Source organism: Rhipicephalus microplus, chromosome 2, assembly GCF_043290135.1.
Source record: "Rhipicephalus microplus isolate Deutch F79 chromosome 2, USDA_Rmic, whole genome shotgun sequence".
NCBI classification, from domain to species: Eukaryota; Metazoa; Arthropoda; class Arachnida; order Ixodida; family Ixodidae; genus Rhipicephalus; species Rhipicephalus microplus.
Window position 1 is genome coordinate 224,384,833 of NC_134701.1, and position 19,893 is coordinate 224,404,725.

Here is a 19,893-nt window from a genome sequence, read left to right on the forward strand (position 1 = left end):
TTTTAGCTTGTGTGAAAACCAGTTCATGTTGACAGACGCATTGGGTACATCAGGCAAAACATACTTAAAAAGTTTTATACGGGCAGCCTTGAAGTAGTCTGTTGTAAATCATCATGTTTTTCACCGCCGAAACCCCGAAATTGTGGAGGAAGTGAAACTACAACGCCAATGAGTATTCGCACGATATAAAAACGCTTCAAGATTCAATAAACGTTCGACAATACAAAGTGAGTCCATAAACACATCGAATCCAATAACAAAAAAAATTCTTCATGCACACACTCTATAAGTTAAACATATGAGAAAATGGTTGGAAAACACAGAAAGGGGATATCGCACACGAGATGTCGCTGACGGAAGAAAAACTTTCCATCGGCATCTCTAAAGAAGGAACCGCTGTTTACGGGACATCTGGGTGATAAGTTCTTTTCGTTTGGCGCACAAGGGGCAAACTTCATAAGAGGAACCAACGACTTCGTCAGACAAGAGCGCTTTTTTATCTTTCCGTGGCAGCAGTTTCTGTCGCTCTATATATTTAATTACCTCTTTTCTCTCACACAGCAGCGCTCACTGCGCTTCAGTGCCAAGTGCAAGGGAGCCCAGGTGTCGCGAACGGAAGGTGTTCTCAACGAGTAATCCTTCAAACTAATCTATAGAATCAGTCAACGTAAGAAAACAGTATATTGGTGCAAAAAAAAAAAAAAAAACAAGCGAAAGAAGCAAGCAACAAACAATAAGTGAAACGAAGACCATCGAGTTTTTGCTGGCTGACACAAAGAACGAAAAAAAAAGTAATTCTCTTATTCCTTCCCGCCATTTCTTTTCTTGTTTTTCATTATAAGTTTATTATCCGCTTAAAGGGCCCTTTTTATCTTGTTTTCCGAGTCCCAGGCGACTTGCTAGACGCTCCGGCGGCGGTGAAATCGAGCTTTGCCCGCTTGAGGAGTCTGAGCACGCTGCTGTAATGATAATGACATCCCCCCTTTTTCATTCTCTCCGCACTAGAGTCACTGGGCGCGAGCGTTAAACTGACTAAAGGCGCTGTTGCTCTCTTGCTATGTGTACTTGACCACAAACGTCGAGTGTGCGGATGAATTAGTGATGATGATAATGATGAAGACGCGTGCCCCTGTTTTTTTTTTCTCTGCGCACTGTTCATCGCTCTTTCGGGCACTGTCTCTTACGTACTTGGGTGCACTGCGCGTCTCTCGCACAGGAGGAGAAAAAAGCGCGGGAAGCCGAGGCGAAGCGCAAGAGGCTGGAAGAGGCTGAGAAGAAGCGCCAGGCTATGCTGGCGGCCAAGGAGAAGCGTGAGCAGGAGCCCGTCAAGCCCAACTTCGTCATCACCAAGCGGGAAGGTGATGAGATGGCCGGCTCGGCACTGGGAAGCTCCGGCTTTGACAAGGTTAGCCGCGCGTGTGTCTGCGTGAGCCCGTTGCATACAGGGTTGTCGCACTTTTGGTCGAGGGTGAAGGGAGTGTCGCGTAACCGTTACCTCACTTCTTGGCCCAGAAGCGGACTAGACGAGTAAGTCGAGGGCACTGGTCCGCGGGATGAGCATGATGACAAGAGAGGATTAAACGGGCAGCTAAAGGCTTCTTTTCTGCGGCGAGGGTGGGCTGCACGCGTCAGAAGTTCACTGGAAGCTGGTGTGTGATAGGTTGTTCCTTTACAAAGGCAAGGAACGCTTGAATTGAGTGGCATCCTAAGCAACCAAAATAGATCCAAAGCTTTTACAGGCGCAGAGATATTGCGATTAGGTTACGAAAGATTAGAAGGACGCATGAATATATCAGTGTCCTAAATTATTCTGAAACAAAATTCTAGGAGCTATGGAAGAACGCGGAGTTTCGCGAAAATTCGAGAGTTCATTTAACATAGCATGCGAAAGTTTTTAGTAACAGCTAGTTCAAAACAACCTTCTCTCAAAATTGCATTTAGTTTTGGCCTGTGATGTTCATGTTCTTTTTGACACTTTATAAAAGCGATATCGCACATGCAATTGACATCAACAGCAGTTTAAACATACGCGAATAGCACTTGGCCACAGGAAACGTTTAGTGTGCACAGGGTGCTTTTGCAACAACGAATTCAATAGAGCAGATGAATGGGCTGAGCCATAGCATAGTTCACCTCTGCATGCACACAGGAACTGGTACGCAGTTGTGACTAGAGCTGATATTTCAATGTTTCCGCTGGTTAGTTAAACTTGTGTGATTACCCTCCTTCCAGTTTGCCAACATCATGTACGCTCGTGGCGAGATGGGCAAGACCAAGGAGCAGATGGAAGAGGACAAGAAGGCTATTCTGTCGTTCCGCATCAAGCCCCTGGAGATTGAAGGCCTGACCGTCGAGCAGCTGCGCGAGAAGGCCAAGCAGCTCTGGGAGAGGGTCGTCAGTCTCGAGTCAGAGAAATACGATCTTGAGGAGCGCCAGAAGAGGCAGGACTACGATGTGAGCACCACGAACTTTATCCCCACACACTCTAGCGACTTCCTCACTGCATTGCAGTTACGATGCACCTTATTCTCATACCCTTTAGCAACTTCCTCACTGCATCGCAGTTTGTAAGACGCACTTATCGAAAGCCGCGCATTTCACTGTCACCTACAACTATCAAAACCATGCTGGACACGTGCTGACGTAATAATGCAGTTTAAATTCGACTAAATGTGAGTGGCCTTACGATTCACGTTTAAGGCCAGACAAAAAAAATAGTTGACTTCACCAAGCCAACAGCTATTACCTGTTACAAGGATTGGACACGTGTTTCTTAAACCCTGTTGATATAAAATTTACAGTTCTTAGGGCTATCTAACTTCAGGATGCTGTTGAACGAATGAATATGGTGCACAATGTAAAGTTCGAAAGAAACTGTTGGTGATTCCTGAGACTTATAATAATTTTGCAGTTGCCGTAGTTAAACGTCGACGCGTTTGTAATATATGTACCTACAAGGCAGTTTCAGCCAAATTAACAAAAAAATATACTTGTAGCCTCAGTGCACCGCTTAAATTAACTTGCAACCATGAACACAATCGCAAGGACTGTCCTATAGAGGTACATATTTTTCACAGTAAAACTTGCTCATGGTAAAAATTTTACCACAAGCAGGTGCCAGAAAATAACGACTAAAAACGCATATTTGCAAAAGTGGCCTGCCAGCGGTCCCTCCAAAATGAATATTCCCGTGTATACCGACATAAAACATCAGACGACAGAAACCTCATATTCTACTTGATAAATTGATTAAGTGACTGCCAATACAGCAAGGTTTTCTAAAAAAACCAGAAAGACAACTGAACTTTAGCATTTTTGAAAGTACAGTGGAGGCCCTTCTGCAGCTTAATTAAAAAGTGAAATCACTGGATTCGGCACAACACCATGTGTATTGCTCAGCACAAAGGTCTGCCATAGTGCACTTAGTGTCAACAACACTTGTGAATTGAAAATAAAGTCAAAATGCGCATTCTCTTCTTGCAGCTGAAGGAACTGGCCGAGCGTCAGCGGCAAATCAACAGGAGCAGGGCACTCAAGAAGGGTCTCGACCCCGAGTAAGTGCCTTACAACTCAGTATGCTATGCGACACTACTAAATCATGCTGAGTGAGCCGATACTCGATGAGAAAGCTAAGCGAGAGCGTTCTTGATACACACATAAAAAACAAGATTTACTACCGCAAAACGGCATTCAAGCAAACCATCCTGTCGTTTGTTAGTTCATTATTACTCCCTCAATATTAGCGCAGCAAAACTGGCGGAAGAAAACAGATGTCTGTGGCTTTCGTCCGCCATTGAACCACTGTTTGCCGCCTCCCAATTTCAGTGGCTAACCAATTTAAACGACCTTCACAATCAACTATTCACTTGTTCTGCCATGACAAAAACAGCTATTACGAAACGTCGAGCGTTCGAAGAATGATACCAACAATTTGAAGCTTCTGGACTACTGTGAACGTCCCGCCCACTCGTCTCGTTTGCAGACTCGTGTTTGATGACCCTCACTGGAGGGTCTGTATATATATATATATATATATATATATATATATATATATATATATATATATATATATATATATATAGTCATTGTATTGAGGTGAAAGTGGCACACAAGCAGATAATATTGGGTGGGGTTAGGTTCTCGAGTAATCGTTTAATTGTTGTGTTAGTTAGTTGCTATGAACGCAGTGACAAAGATGCTGTTTCAATTAAAACACAAATTAAACCAGAATTCAGCAAAACTGAATGGGAACACCTTGTTGATCTTAAATTGAATTCAAATGTTGCATAGCAAAGAATCAATGGGCATTACTTCCCAACGATTCTTCATAAAAGAAGAGCGCGTCATTAAAGTTTACGACAAGGCGTTAATGTTGAAAAATAAAGTGGATACTCAATTTTATTACATTGGGAGTTCACCTTAGACGAACTAAGCCAATGGTAAGACATGATTTGCCCTTTATCAAATGGCTATGCACAACATATTGCATCTTTATAGCGTGTATCTGGGATAGCTGAGAAGTGTCTTATATTTCAAGCACAAAAACACTTTCAATACCTTACGCCCAACTCTCTTTGCATTTCAGAGCTCTGCAGGGCAAGCACCCGGTGAGTTTTATGTGCTTCTTTTATTTCGTGATTGTAATAGCATTTTTAAATACTTATGCATGGGCACCGAATGTCAAATAAGGAAGCTAACTGTATCGCAGAAGTCGCGTTTACGCTTAGGTTGAACAGGTGAAAAATAAGTACTACTGGCATGGTTACCTAGTCATTAAATCAAGTTTTGTAAGTGCCTATCTGCAGAGCTTTATGGCATTTGAGTTGATAGCTTGCCAGAATAGACATCCAGTGTAAATTGGACCTGTGTAAGATGACCAGGAAATAGTAAGATGCACAGTTTTCCCCATGTTTTCAGTTGGACGACCTCCCAAAATGATCGATAAAGTTATGTTGATAAATCAAGAACGTTTGAGAAATCTTCTGGCTTCAATTTTAGCCGGCGTGCTGTCATTGTGCCGTAAAAAAAAGCTGTTTAGTAAATGTAAACTGTAAGCGTTGATACGTATAATATTTAGGCAAAAAAAAAATAAACCTCCCATTCTTGCACAGATGGTATTAGCAGGTCTACTTCGTGTGAGAATACCGAAATCTTTGGGGAGATATGCATATTTGTCGAGCTGTCTTCATAGTTTCTATCTGTATTTTGTTAGTTAAGTTGAAAAAGAAACAAGATTGTTGCAGCGATTGCAAGAGATTTTAGCGTTGGATGCTTCTGTAACAATTAATGAAAACGGTTATCGGCCATTGACGTCAGCAGCAAAAGTCAGCGTACAAAGTAGCGCTTGGCCAGTGGCCGAAAATATACAAGGATAGATTTAAGGATTAACAATCTATACAGGCAGTGACTGGAAGCTGAAAAGAGCTCGGCCGCCACTGTACGAAAAGTTGACAGACTGAAAGCTTCTCGCAGAAGGCTTCACACGTTTGAATGTGGTGAGGTTTTAGTAGCAATTTCTCATTTTGCGAATGCAAGGAAAACACGGCTTGCACAGACTGCTGATGAAAGTAAAGCGCGGGAATTAGTTCGACGGCTCTGCGTGCCAAAACAAAATCTTATTTTAGCCATAGCTGATGCTTGATGCATTCCATAAACTCAAAGCAAGAATATTTATTTCAAAACTATGCTGGAGTGATCATGTAGTAATATTGTAGCAATAGGTCCTACCGATGAGAAAAAAAGCAAAAACAAACAAACTTTGAAGTGGCACTCGGTTTCATAAAAAGGGTAAATATACAAAAACGTAAAAGATTGGCAGACATGTGAACAATGTTTATAATAAGTTGATTGTGTGTACGCAAATAGATGTATGTCTCAATAGTAATGATAAATAATGACAAGAAACCTGTGGTAGTAGTAGGACTCCTGGAAAGAACGTGTAAGAGCAGAATAGCAACAAATTGAAGCAGGAGCATCTGAACTCACTTAAGAGACGTCGCTTGGATTGCAAATAAAATTAGTCACCATTAAAAAAATATAGAGTAATGTGACATATTGGCATAGAGTTTGAAAAATTAAGTGAGGAACTTTAGTCCCGAACAGAGTATTTCTCGCAAACTGTGAACAATAAATTGTGATTAACGTCGATGATGGAAAGGGCATTTACTGAAATGCGCAAATGGTAGCCCAAGATCCAGGTGTCGAGCAAGTACGAGCGGAGACTGGACAGGCGGTCTTTCGAGGACAAGCGGGAGCTGTACGACGGTGTGAGTACAGCTACGTGGACCATTGCTTCGCTCACGATGTCGTCTTTTCTTTCTTTCTCTCTTTCCTTCTCCTCCTATCTATCTCTTGCTTTCTCTGTCCTCGACTCCGTCCAACGTGAACGCCCGTCTACGTTCGCACAATGTTGCGATGTGTGCTGTCGCCCATGCCCGTCTCCGTGCTCTCTGACTCGTCGTCGTGTGGTGAAAACAACAGCCCAAGATTCAGGTGGCCAGCAAGTACGAGCGTAGGACGGATCGCCGCACCTTCGTCGACAAACGTGAACTCTTCTCTGGCGTACGTTCGATTTTATGAGAGGGGACGAACGCTTCTTGACCCCCGATTCACACTAGCCGCGACCCCAGTAACAGCGAGACATTTCTTACAACCTGTTTTCAAATTAGCACCGAGAGCCGAGAAGCTGCATTTATACATCGTGTCGTGTCCATGAAAAAAACAAAACAAAAAAACCTTCTTTGCCAAATGGCAGTACATAGCTAAAAATACTAGCCGTGCCATTTACGTCATCTCTAGGGGCAGTTAATATATGCGCAACATTTTCAACCAATACTTGAAAGCTTAGTCTACTACTATTAAGTATTGGGAAGCTCATACATTGTATTTTAGTGACAGCTGTCACACAGTCATGCTCTTGAGATTCACTATAGCTCAACACTATCATTAAGAAAGCTTCCTTCATTGTGCGAAATATAAGCAGAGCGACAACTGAAGTGTGTGTGGGAATTGGAGCAAGAAGACGTCATGTTGCTACCTACAGTTATAATACGATTGGTAACTTGGCGTGAATAAAAGTGGGACTGCGTGAAAATTTAAGAGGTAAAGTAGACCGTAATAAGGAAAATAAAAATTCGAGTATTGGTTTAGATTAGCCATGAATAAATTGAAAAAAAAACGATGGTTGCAGCTTCTCGTTCTATAAATTTTAGCTTACCCAGAACCTTCTAAACAGTACTGAACCAATCAGAACTGTGCCATGTAAATGAGTCAATGCTAACCATCGCGTAGTTTAAGATATACTCACTGGGGATTAACAGCTTGACATGGTTAAACTTGCTGTAGGATTCACAAATCTTACTAAACAATACTCATTCATGAATCCTGAATAGGATGAGGCTATTGTCTTTTGCATATCCTAAAAATGAAATGCTATTTACGAAAAATTTACCCCTGATGTAACCACGTTCTTAAGCGAAAGCAAAGTATGTGTGCATAAAATGAAACAACGCATTTGGAGCTGAATGAATTAAACCCTCAATTTTGTCAGCTTTCATAAGCCTATTTTCTAAATGGAAGGAGAATCGGCGCCAATTTGTGTGGCATATAGGAACAAATTTTGAGAACGAGAAATCAAAGAGTGTCTATCAGATATCATACCCAAAACGGCAGCTGTTTTCTGTGTGACTTATCGTGATAATATCGAACACTGCATGAAAAAGCTCGGGCATGCCTATGAACTAGACACTGTTCACTGTGAAGCCTCTCAGCCACATTGCATGTTTTCTGGCTGTTGGGTTTAAAGCACGTTTATCTATTTTCCCTCCCTTGCATGATTTTACTTAATGTTTTATGTGAAATTTCCTCTTACTTTCTTCGATTTGCCCGAATGTTGATGCTTCTCTAAGTTTTGTTACTATGTGACGCGAAGCAATTGTTTTTAGGAATGTTCAGCAACTTGAACTGTCATGTTTCAAGTGGACTAATGTTAAATTCCAGGGCACTTATACGGGTACTTCACGATGTATGTAGCGTTAACGTTGATGACTTGTAAAAACATTAAACATACTGTTTTAGAGGAGCCCTTAAAAGCACCGGCCTGTTGCTGAAGTACAGTCAAAATGATCATCTTGGTGGTAAACCGTTTAATATAGAAGTGGTGATGGTAAGCAGCCAGGTGAAGCAGGCACGCATGGTAGAGCTATTTTTTGAATGAATAAATGCTCTAAGTGAGGCCGACACTTTTACAAACTCCGCAATCTGGAAGTGGGTTAATTCGATAGCAAAGTACTACTTTTCCTACTGAAAATGCGCCGAAGGGAGCGGACGCGTAGCAACACGCGTTGCAGGAGCTGATAGCGTAGGTCCCAAAAATGATGAACTGCATCAATTTACCGCTCCCAGAAGGCGACACCACATCGACGATCAAGATCATGGTGAGAAAAAAGTGTGAGATGTAAAAGGCACGTTTATATGTGCTCCAGATTATGTGACCGTCCCGCAGGGGATGGCGCGCGGCCTCTTTTATTGTGGGCCGAAAGGTAGTCAGTTCGATTCCCGTTGACATAAGTTTTTTATTTTGCCATCAAATCGTGTACAATTTCTTTAGCATTTCCGTGACGGGAGTATGCAACTGATGTCTTGGTGAACTCCATCACAAAACACTTACGTTGTTAAAAAAAAGAAAAAAAAAGGAATAATATACTGGCTAACGCATTTCCCAACGGCCGTCTTCCTTACGTTTGTTTTCCAATACCATCGCCGGAACCAATACTGCCGAAGAATAACCCTGTCGAAAAAAAAACTTAGACGCGTTGCGTTAAGGAATTCTGCATGTAACTGAGAACAGTAAAAAGAAACACTAGGTTATATGGTCAACGCGTCGTTCGAAATTCGCCAGTTCGCATCTGTGAGGCAGAAAAAAACCAAGAAAAGATGGAGGACAGTTGATTGATTCGAATAATTTGGCGCAATGTGATGTTTGGCGTCCCTCTATACCACATCGCAGGGTTTGGAAGCCATGATTGACGCCGAGTCCGAGAAGCAGTGGGAGGAAAAGATGCTCTCCTTCAAGGAGTCCGCACGTGCTGGTCTGCCCAAGTGGGACCCGGAGAACCCGAAGAACAAGCAGGTACGTTTTGCGAAATATTACCTCCAATGCATTTTTCTCGTTATCACGCTCAAGACGTTGTAGAAATACCGTAGGATGGCTATAGTCCGGGCCAATGGGTAGAGATACCGCATAAATCAACAAATGGTACTAATAGTGAAGAGCGAAACGTAAAAATACATCAATTAGAAACCGCAGTACAAATTTAGATACATAAAAGCACATGCATTATTATCAAACTCCACCACTTTCCTTTCGCGGGCACTATAGAGCAAAACGATTTTATGCGTGGCAGTGACGAACAATTTCACAATACAAAAAACACCCCTCTTACCGCGACAATACGCTTGGTTGGCGAGGCAACATGACAAAAAAGCATACCGCTAGAGACGCCACTTTGAAATTAACGCACCAAGCACCATTACGTCCAGGCCATACAGAACTATTTATTGATGAAAATAAAATATATTGTCATTAGTGGGTACCATACACCTAGCATACGAAGTCTCAAAAAAATTTCATCGAGCCAATGTCCCAAAAATACTAAAAATACATTTGGAAAATTTTGACGTCAGGCGCTGATATTTTGGCACATAATTTTAAAATGAAACTTCAACCTTGGTTTTCTCTGCTAGTAATGAACTTAGTATACTGAAACATTTGGCATTGTAGTTCTCAGAGTGCAGTTAGTCGATCTAAATCAAGTCATTCTTTCTTTTTAGTGTTTTTTGAACATAAAGTGCTTCATAGCCACAAAAAATTTGCGTGTGGCTTTTATATCAACTTGCACAACATTCCAAATGAGACCACCACAAAATTGTATTGGACGCCATTGTTTGTCTTGATAAAAGCGCTATTTTATGGTCTGGTCTTACAAATAGTTAAAACATGCAGCTTATCCAGAAGCCCTTCAATATTGTCAGTACTATTATGCCGTTCAAATAAAAGTACACAATTAAAAGATAGAAAAAATACTATGTCGACCCCTAACCCTCGATCAGTGTATCTGGTGATGGTAATCAAAGTAGGAATTTGTGTGTTATGATGATGTATTCTAAAGTTTTAGCTTTCCAGAAAAAAACGACACCAAGGAGCGATCCGGATCAAAAAATTGTGCCCGAGCGCAAAATCCTTGTTTATGAAGTTTCACATGGAAAGCTTCGCTTTGTGTTCCGTCTAACTGCCTAAGTCAATTCATCGATAGCAAGCAGAAGTTTCTTGGTAAGAACGTCATAATTGCAGTACATACAAGACGCCACTTACATGTCCCGATTACGAAACTGTAGCGCGAGAATCGACGACAAACGTTACTGAGAGGAGGCGCCGTCCTATTTTCCGAAGTGCCGAGTCGAAAGAAGTTTTGTAATAGAAGGGTCGAGCACCTTTCGTGCTCTCTAAGCGCAACGAAATCGAAAGGCTGCGAAGGGTTGAATGTTACGTAAACCGGGGTTAGCATCCTTCGACCCCTTGACTGTCGTTCCGATAAATGTACCTATATTTGTCGAAGCGAGCCTAATCTTAATATTAGATTTAGTGGGTTGGTGGAGTGAACGAGTTCAAGTGGGGAGTGTGGTTGCCAATTTCAGCCTATTCCTTGCCTCTTTACCCCTCTTAACACACCATTCATATCGTAGTTTGTTTCCGTCTCTCAGCCCTAATCCACACAGGGGATATACACGAAAGTAGTCTAAATTGTTCTTCGAAATCACGAAGAGCCAAGCAGATTCTATTTTCATCCTAAGCGAAATGACACCTAATTAAAACCTACCGTTGTCGACGTTGCTTGTAATTCTCGGGTGTAAAGGGCGCATTATTTAACGCGCTAGTATCGGCGCTAGTGTTCAGTAATATTCACAACGCTAGTATTGAGTTATACTCTAGTCAATAATTTTCTATTTGAATATATGTCTTGAGTAACCACGCAACGAATGATGCGATTGCACTACGTGTGTGATTTCTCAGCAGCTTTTCGTATTCCTGACTTTCTCTCACATCGAATGCGTGAAAGGTTGCCAGAATGAATCACATTGAATTCTTTGGATAACTTGATTTGTTATTAATAGTCGCTAATCAGCTATTTACAATTGGTTCTTGCTGTTGTATGTTACGCAGTATAGACGCATACTTGGGCAGTTTATAACAAACTCTAAACTATCGGTTGTCAATTGTACTATATTATCATGCTACATTCATGCTAACGGATACGAATTAGCTATTTTTCCAACAGCACTGTGTGCCAAGTTAACTAAAGTTAAACTGCAACATCATTTTGCAATAGCCATTTTGCCAAGCGTTTGCCGTAGGACCGGGTAAGTGTGAAACAGTTACTACAGGCAGCTTGGTAAATTATTTGAAACCATCTCATTTGAACTGCAGAGCGTAGCATAAGTAAACGTTCATACCACGCAAGCCCATAATGCCAATACAGGGACATCTGACAGTAGCGGACAGCAGAGGTAGGAACGCACTTATTAACGTACGCCACAGTTAGTGCCAGCACAAACACAATGGATGCTACAAATAACGAAGCATATTAAGGGAACAAGTTTCCAAAGAACTCGATGGGGTCGTAGATGTGAGATGGCTGGAAAATAATATACAAGAGCGATTTGTGTGAAGACGTGAAGAACAAGAAAGCAAAATGTTCCTTCCCACTTGCGTTGACGTAACCGCGTTACAATAAATTTTATTTATAGTACAATTAAGGACGTCGTTCAGTAAAGTAACAAAAATAAAATAAAGGCAGACAACACAAAAGAACAACTCGAGTTTTTATATGCGAATACGTAATTTTCACTTTATAATTCCTAATAACACGTCAGGAAGCATAACGTTTTACTAAAACCTACTTTTGTATGGTGACAGTTTGTATATCACTAATACCTCACGCCTATATTAAATACCACCACTGGGGTATACTTTGGTGGTTAAGTTTTACTGCCGCTATTTTTGAATTTGCAAGTGCAATTAGTTGCAAAGAAGGCCACATTTTAGCAGAATCCAATTGTAAAAACACCCATATACTCGAATTTAAGTGTACTCAAATAACCTTAGTGCAGGCAAATAAATTCAGGTGTGCCACTTTGCGAGTGCTTGTCTTATGACGTTGTGGTTCTAACACGCGAAGCTCGATAATTGCTTCGTGAGCAAATAATTCACCCTTTCTTCGTTTGATTTCTTTCTTTTCCACCTTGTTTTCTCTTTCGGTCTTCATAAGTTGCTTTCCTCTGTCTTTTCTACCCTCTTGCAAGAGTAGGCAGGCATTGTCAAAATCTTGGTGACAGTTATCCGTACGCCCTCCTCGAGCTTCCACCATGCCATACGAGCATTCGTGTGCGCATATAAAACAACGATGATAAACGTGACGTTCTGTTTACAAATACCGCCTCTCTTCTTTACACAGGTGAGCCGCACCCGCCGCATGGAAGAAGAGGACGAAGACGATGAGCTTGAGCCCGTTTTCGAGCCACCCAAGCCCGTTGAGACACCCAAGCCCGCGCCACCGGCACCCAAACCCGCCCCTCCACCACAGCAGGAAGAGGAGGAGGAAGAAGAGGAGGAAGAAGAAGAAGAGGAAGAGGAAGACGAGGAAGAAGAGGAGGAAGAGGAAGAGGAGGAGGAGGAAGAGGAATAGGCCTTCCCTTAAACGAAAGGTACGCACCGAGGAGTTTCTATTCTTGTAGACACTGCGTATCGTTTCCTCGTGCATTTCGCATATGTACTTATGCAGAAATGGGTTGGCGAATATTCTCAAGTACGTATTAGGTTTTTAACTTCCTTGTAGCCCACTTTTGTGTATGTAAGTACGACTAAACTACAAGATTATCGAGGCGACCAACATTGTTGGTTTCCTTACAGTCGAGTGTAGCGATGGCAAGGTTCTCCGTTTGTATCTTCTAAACTGTTTAGCAAAACTACAGCGCAGTAGACAAATCATGACAGAAGCAACATCTCGTTTGGTTCAGCGATGTTTCTTGATGGTTTGATTTTTCATTACCAACTGTAATTAGATTGCCATGAAAACAACACACGTCCCCTTTCATGTATTGTAACTAAAACAGAAGCGAAACTGTCGCACTTCATGAGATATTGGTGACCAAACTGAATGTGCGCGCCTGTAAGTACTGAATGGTGATTATTGATTGGCGTGCAATATATTATTGCTAACGATTGGTCAACGTGCTCCACTGTTGGCATTTTATTTGATGTTGACTGTAGACGGCCTTTTGAGCATGGAAATTGTTTTCTAAGAAAAATATGCCTTGTCGCCTGACTGAGTTTTGTTTGGGTACGACTGCATTATTGTTGATATTCGTTAGTCATATGAGATACCTAAATCACGACGAAATGGTTTTTAGGTAAATATAAGAACATGGCAAAGGGTACAGCCAAATTTTCGACTGCTCGAATTTTCGCTTTATGTGTCGCTGGTCTTATTTTCTTTGTGTTCTTATTTTCTAACGTGAAATTGATAGCATTTCGATCAACTGCCGATGCGACGAGTGCACATGTCGGTATTGTAGCGTTACATAACGAAACCTTGGATTCACTTGCTCTCTGTCCCATATTTCTGTTCATTTTGATACTGTGATGCTATGGTTTCGTTATTTTTAAGTACGAGCCTAGATGGACCATTTGCTCCGACAGTAGCCTGTCGACAAAGCAGGCCTAACGCGAGCGATTACGTTAGGAGTGTAGTGCAGTGTAGCGAGGACAGATTCGCATAACATGTTCAATAATATAGAACAAATAGTCACCCCATGTTGCATTACGATATTTTATTTCCTTCTCAGTTTACTCTTGAAAAGAGCAAAATGGTTCATGTTCCAACCAGAGAAGCCCCGTTTTTTTTCTTCCAAGCAAACATTGATTTTCAAGGAAAAATATTTATCACAACTTTCGACATCACTCCAAGTTCATACTTCAGTTTGCACTTACGACACTTTCTGAAAAAAAAAAACTTGCAAGATTACAAAGGCTACTTTAATACACAAAAGTGAGGCTATAGCGTTCATACAGCTGGGTAAAATCAAGTTTTTGAGTGGTTCCAAACGTTTCGCTACACTGACAAAGAAGTTACGCAAACGTTTAGTGAAGAATAAGTCAGAATTTGCCACAGAATAATTATTGTTCCATGATATAATCATGCGTGACGTCTTTACCGCTCACTGAACAATGGTAGATGGTTCTAGCAATTACCCACGTGGTAAAAAGTGGTGTTTGCTCACTGGAAACCGTGATATTACGCAAACAGGTATACTTTTCTGCACTAAGCAATCACATTGCTGAGCACAGCGTTTTCTGCCATCAAGTGGTTCTTCTTGAAATCATCCGTACTATTTATGCTTTACTAGGCCAACTGATATTAGGAGTGCAGCATGGATTACACTTTAATGGAGCGGGAACTTCAGCTTCTTGGCATAGCTTCATGACATGAAAGAGCATGTGCAAACGCGATAAGAAGGACTGAGAAGACTTGACGTTGATTAATACCATGCGTTAATTTCGTAGGTACATATATTTACGCTTCTTGGTGAAAGAGAAGTAACAAAAAGGTAGGAAAAGGGGAAGCTCCACGCTTGTGTCCTCGTGTCTATGAATTGTCAAATTGTTTAGAGTTTCGGCATTGAGTTAATTTTCGTGCTCTCGCGGTGGACCACTTTCACGACGTAAAGGCCACCACAAGACGTTTGTACCTGATAACTTCAGTCTTGCAGGGCTAAAACCACGTCACAAATTTTTTTGCAGACCGAATGATTTGGGAGAGAGGCAACGAATTTCTTGCACAATGAACTCATTTGGATTACGTGTTAGCGCACCAATCATACTAACTGACAAATAAAATTAACTATCTCATCCCATAAACATTGTATTTTGGTGTTCGAGATTGCAGAATACACTCATCATTTAACTAAATAAGGACATGGCCTTTCAATGACATCCAAGTCATTGCAGAATTGGCAATGAGTGGGCCGAACGCGCTGCCCGTTCTACCCATACTGAAAGCAATAAAATATCAATTCCCCTCTCAACTACTGGCACTGCACGGAAACTCCACATGCTTGCTTGTGAACTCACCACGTCACAATGAAACGAGCCTCATTTCATGCACGCACAATTACATACCCTGACCCAACTCCCAGTCCTGAAATTCCTCCAGGACCTCGCCGAGGAGACGCTACTATGATGTGTAGGTTACGTTGGGATGTTACATTCACCAATGCGTACGCATTTCGCATAAGAGTGGTCGGCACTGCAGCCTGTGGCCATTTCAGCAGTGACAAAAAAACTCGGTGTGTTCGCAGTACTGCTCACAGCAACAGTCACTCTGCAATGCACTCAACCAACTGCACAACCAACTATTTCGGAAGACTGAATCCTGCAATACCGATAGAAATTTAGGTCGCAGAAGAAGGCTGGGAAGGCGCTCCTGCGGTTTCTAGTTTCGACGGGTTATTCTGAACGACCATGATCGGAAAGCACTTCATGTGTGTGCATGTGTATTTTTCCTCATTTATTTGATGTCTCTTTATTACTGTCCTCATTTCGACCCTTGCCTCGCCGCGGTGGTCTAGTGGCTAAGGTACTCGGCTGCTGACCCGCAGGTCGCGGGATCGAATCCCGGCTGCGGTGGCTGCATTTCAGGGGGAGGCGGAAATGTTGTAGGCCCGTGTGCTCAGATTTGGGTGCACGTAAAGAACCCCAGGTGGCCGAAACTTCCGGAGCCCTCCACTACGGCGTCTCTCACAATCATGTGGTGGTTTTGGGACGTTAAACCCCACAAATCAATCAATCATTTCAGCCCTTATTTCCCCAGTCCTGTACAGGGTAGCAAACCAGTTATTCTCCTAGGTTAAACTCCTTGTCTCTTCGTTTTATTTATTTCTTTCTCTTTCTTGTAAACCAGACCTTTTACGACCGGTGCGCATTCTCATTGTGTTACATTGCCGAAGCCACAGTCCCACGGATGGGTGGCAGCTGCTGGCGTAAACGACAACACCAAGGAAGCCATAGACACATCAGACGCAGCTTGGCCTTCACTGCCGAAGCTGCAGCGACGTGCCGAGTCACAGTGTATATCGATAACAGCGAACACTGAATCAGTGACTGCCCAGTTGCTTGAAGAAGACAAAACTATCGCGATAGTTTTTCAGTCACTCCTAGACAAACTTCGCATGTTCGCAGGCAAGCTCAAATAAGCATTTGCTCAGCCAGTACGGCGGGTGCTGGATGCTCTGTGCTCAGAAATATTGAGTCGGAAGTGTTTTTTGTTTGCTCCCCTCTTTCTACCTCCCTCTCTTTTAATCCCTTATTTCCACTGTCCCAGTGTAAGATACAAAGCGGACGTGCATCTGGCTGACCTTCACACGTTCCTTTTCTTTTCCTTTTTTCTTCCTTCATGAACAAGTTCGGACGCATGCGTAGGGTTTCCCTCTCACCACCATTGTGTGATTTTTCTTTCCCATTATACTGATAAATTTTTAACTAAGAGATAAACTCTCATAGTGTTAGCCGGCGCTAAATACTCTTAGTCTTTCTTTGTCCCGTTCTTTTTTGTATTGTTTCCTGCCACGCATATGAAGCGTCATGTACTATAAATATTATCGTAAAAAACGCATATTTGCAGTAGCAACATATGAAAATTCATTAAACTGTTAATAGGTTTTTTTTAAACATGGAGGAAACAGCGTTTGATGTTCAGGAGCATATGCTTCTCATCTAGCTAACATAAACAAATTAAGACATGTAATTATAACGCGATAGACAGAGTTAATATGTATAAGCTTCGCATTAAACTATAAAGCGCGAAGATTTTACACTTATACTACGAGAAAACAATCAGTAGTTGCAGGTTTGTAATATTAAACCTAGCAATAAAAGCTTGAATATAGAAATAGGGTCATAACTTTCATCGTTCGACGTGCCAATGAGTTTATGTAGAGATTAAGACACACAAAATGCGAGATTCTAAACTTTTCACGTAAAACAATAAAATAAGTGAAAAGACAGAGACACCGTTCTAATGTTCATCACCTCTTACGAAACTGACCATACCCGCTCGTCGGAAGTAAGAAAGGGATATGAAAGTCTCGCGTTCTGAGCTTGTATATATACGTTATTTTGTTCTGTTCTTTCTTTTCGAAGAGGAAGACTAGGAATTTTATTACCTCTTAAAAGACTCGCATTTACTCCCGCACAGAGGCAAGAAAAATTAGCTCCTTCGAGGGGAAGGCCTTGAACAGGAGGATTTAATTATGCCACTCTTCACGGTCTACTTGATGCCCGCCAAGGGTTCGGAAAGTGGGGAGTAAATATATATGTATATCATGGGCGCCGGTTGGGCACGGCCATAAAGCCTAATGAACGCTGAACAGGTCCCTGTCAAAACTTTTAAACGCGCTCACTTGAGCGCGCCTCGAAAAGCGGAGCGATAGCGGGCAGTTCAGGCTAATTGAACAACTTTCGTTTGACGTAGGAGGCGTACAAGAATAACAAGGTAGGCAGTAAAATAACAACAATAATAATAAAAACACTGAGGTGACAGGAGTGGCAAAAGTGGCCTGAAGGCTCGCTCTTCAGGTGAATTTTCTAATTACCCCAGGCTTCTTCGCACGTCTTCAGGCAAGCTCGTGTCTTTTTTTTTTTATTAAAACAAGGTTTGTAGTTGCCTTCCAACGGTGACTTCATTGGCCCTGAAATTAAGTTTTGATAGCGTAACATTGGTTCTCGAAAGTCACAACTTGTGATTGCGGCTATAATGGGCCCGGTTAACTTGTATGCGGCACTGGTGATTTATTGGTGGTATTTCTACGGATACAGAGGTCGCAGGCATGAGGCGAAAGGTAAAACTGCAATAAACTTGAATTAAAAATATAGAAATAAGTGATTAACGACATAGTATGCTATCAAATGCGACATTAGGTTGGGTTTCCTAAGAGAGTCCGTCGACTACCTTAGAAAATTTTACTAGAGCCTAAAGATGGCCAGTACAGGATGTGAGGGTTGAGCAGGGTTCCGAGCATCATTGCAATGCCACTGTTAACACACGACTTGAGCGTTGGTACTATTTAGCACATAATTTATGAGCGATGCAAGAACTAAGGCACTTGAACGTCCGGACATATATATGCTAAGTCGCTGGACGTTTCAGCTTTGTTCATAAAATTATACGTATTGTATATGGTATACTATATATGACAGGGTATTGAAAAATAGAGAGATTGGATCAAAGTGAGTTTATTTGGAGCAATAGCATGAGTACAGACATGTCTCGAAGGCTTACATTAAGGTGACCTCTCTGAATTTCGGTGAGATGGTAAAGAGGTTTTAAAAATTCTTTGGATACAAAGCTTGATCGTTAGAGCCCTGAAGTGATTCTGTTTTTCTATTGCTTTACTAGGCAACGTACGCAATAAAGATCACAACGTTTTTTGTTATACGGCAAATAACTACATAACTTCCTTTTGTACAGCACAAAGCACTTCCCTTGAATTGCTGTAATAAATAAGCATTTTCACTCGTAATTATCTTGGCCCCCTGTGTAATTGCATCAATTGTAGCTATACCTTAAATGAAAATAGAAGCTCCGTTGTTACAAAACCCCGAAGAGTGTCTGATTGCTTCGTAGCTCACGTTCTATCCCAACTAATGACCTGTGGCGCTGCGAATTTTTATTAACCGAACGAGGTATTTATTGTAGGAAATCTAGGAATTATGCGTGCAGGTAGAATCGTATTTCTTATGTGGCCGCTTGACTCACGGACTCACGTTGATTTTATGTTCTTCTTTCTTTCTTGCCGCAGTTTCTGCCTTATTCAAGACATCGCCATGGCCATCGACGAACCCTCTAATTTGAATACAAGCGGAAATCCTGAAACTATCTATACAATAATACATGAAAACCTGGAGTGCAACGCCCAACCGTGGAAACATGAAGGTGGCATCGCGACGACTTTCCGAACACTCCACCGCAAAATAATAAAGTTTCTACATATCTGTTGCATATTAAAAGCAATACGTACTCCAGTCATGTGACCCTCACAGAGCATGATCAACCCATGCTCGCACTGTACTGGCACACAATTTTCTTCCGCTTGTTTTTTTAGTGAAAACGATTTCTTTCTATGTTTTCGTTCTTTTTTTGTTCAACTCAATGTTTCGAGCTGCCCATCTTTCTGGTGGTAAAGATTGAAGGCATGCTTCGTTGTTTTGTGCTTCAACATACATATGTTGTTCACTTTTGTTCAAAGATGAATTACAATAAAAAGGGATGAAAGAGAATTGAACTCACCTCTTTAGTTAAATAGCCGTAAGCTTCCGACACCAACTAATCATTTGTTTATGAAAAGCATAATTTTTCAAGAAGGATCTTGTTCTTGGCAGATGGACGAATTTCATGCACATCAGCCTATAAAACATGTGTTTCTAGCGAAAGAAGTTAATCTGTTACGTGAGTGACATTCTCCGATGATCACTTATAAAAGTAGACGGAATGATAAAATGAATACACGATGTTACTAAGTTTTATCTCTCTCATATTCTTATACTGATGACACAGATATTTTTAATCGCGATCAGTGCCGATCCGGATCAACCACGATCTGGATTAGGTGCTGCTACACGGTCAGTTTTAAACGCGATCAGGCCCAATCGGGATCAAGACTATCGCAATCTGTGCATCGTGATCTGGCTGAGAGATCGCAATTTTGTGTTGTCCATGCCCCTGACCAAGCTTGTTAAAAGCAAAAGAAAAAATAAAATCAAGCATGGTTCTTTAAAAACAG

The 19,893-nt window shown here is 41.6% G+C and overlaps 1 protein-coding gene across 3 annotated transcripts in view; it reads left to right on the forward strand.

Moving 5' to 3' along the window:
- Window positions 1–19,390, forward strand: part of up (Troponin T, skeletal muscle) — a 33,251-nt gene extending 13,861 nt beyond the window's left edge. For 2 of the 3 annotated variants that reach the window (XM_037421514.2, XM_075876458.1), the window contains exons 5-12: window positions 1,217–1,405; window positions 2,233–2,454; window positions 3,484–3,554; window positions 4,586–4,607; window positions 6,481–6,561; window positions 9,008–9,130; window positions 12,513–12,762; window positions 18,913–19,390. In XM_037421514.2, coding sequence (XP_037277411.2) covers window positions 1,217–1,405; window positions 2,233–2,454; window positions 3,484–3,554; window positions 4,586–4,607; window positions 6,481–6,561; window positions 9,008–9,130; window positions 12,513–12,743 — 939 coding nt within the window. In that variant the 3' untranslated portion in view covers window positions 12,744–12,762; window positions 18,913–19,390. Of the gene's footprint in view, window positions 1–1,216; window positions 1,406–2,232; window positions 2,455–3,483; window positions 3,555–4,585; window positions 4,608–6,185; window positions 6,267–6,480; window positions 6,562–9,007; window positions 9,131–12,512; window positions 12,763–18,912 lie in introns of all 3 variants that reach the window. The other variant, XM_075876463.1, reaches the window with a different exon arrangement.
- The last annotated feature ends 503 nt before the right edge of the window (window positions 19,391–19,893 follow it).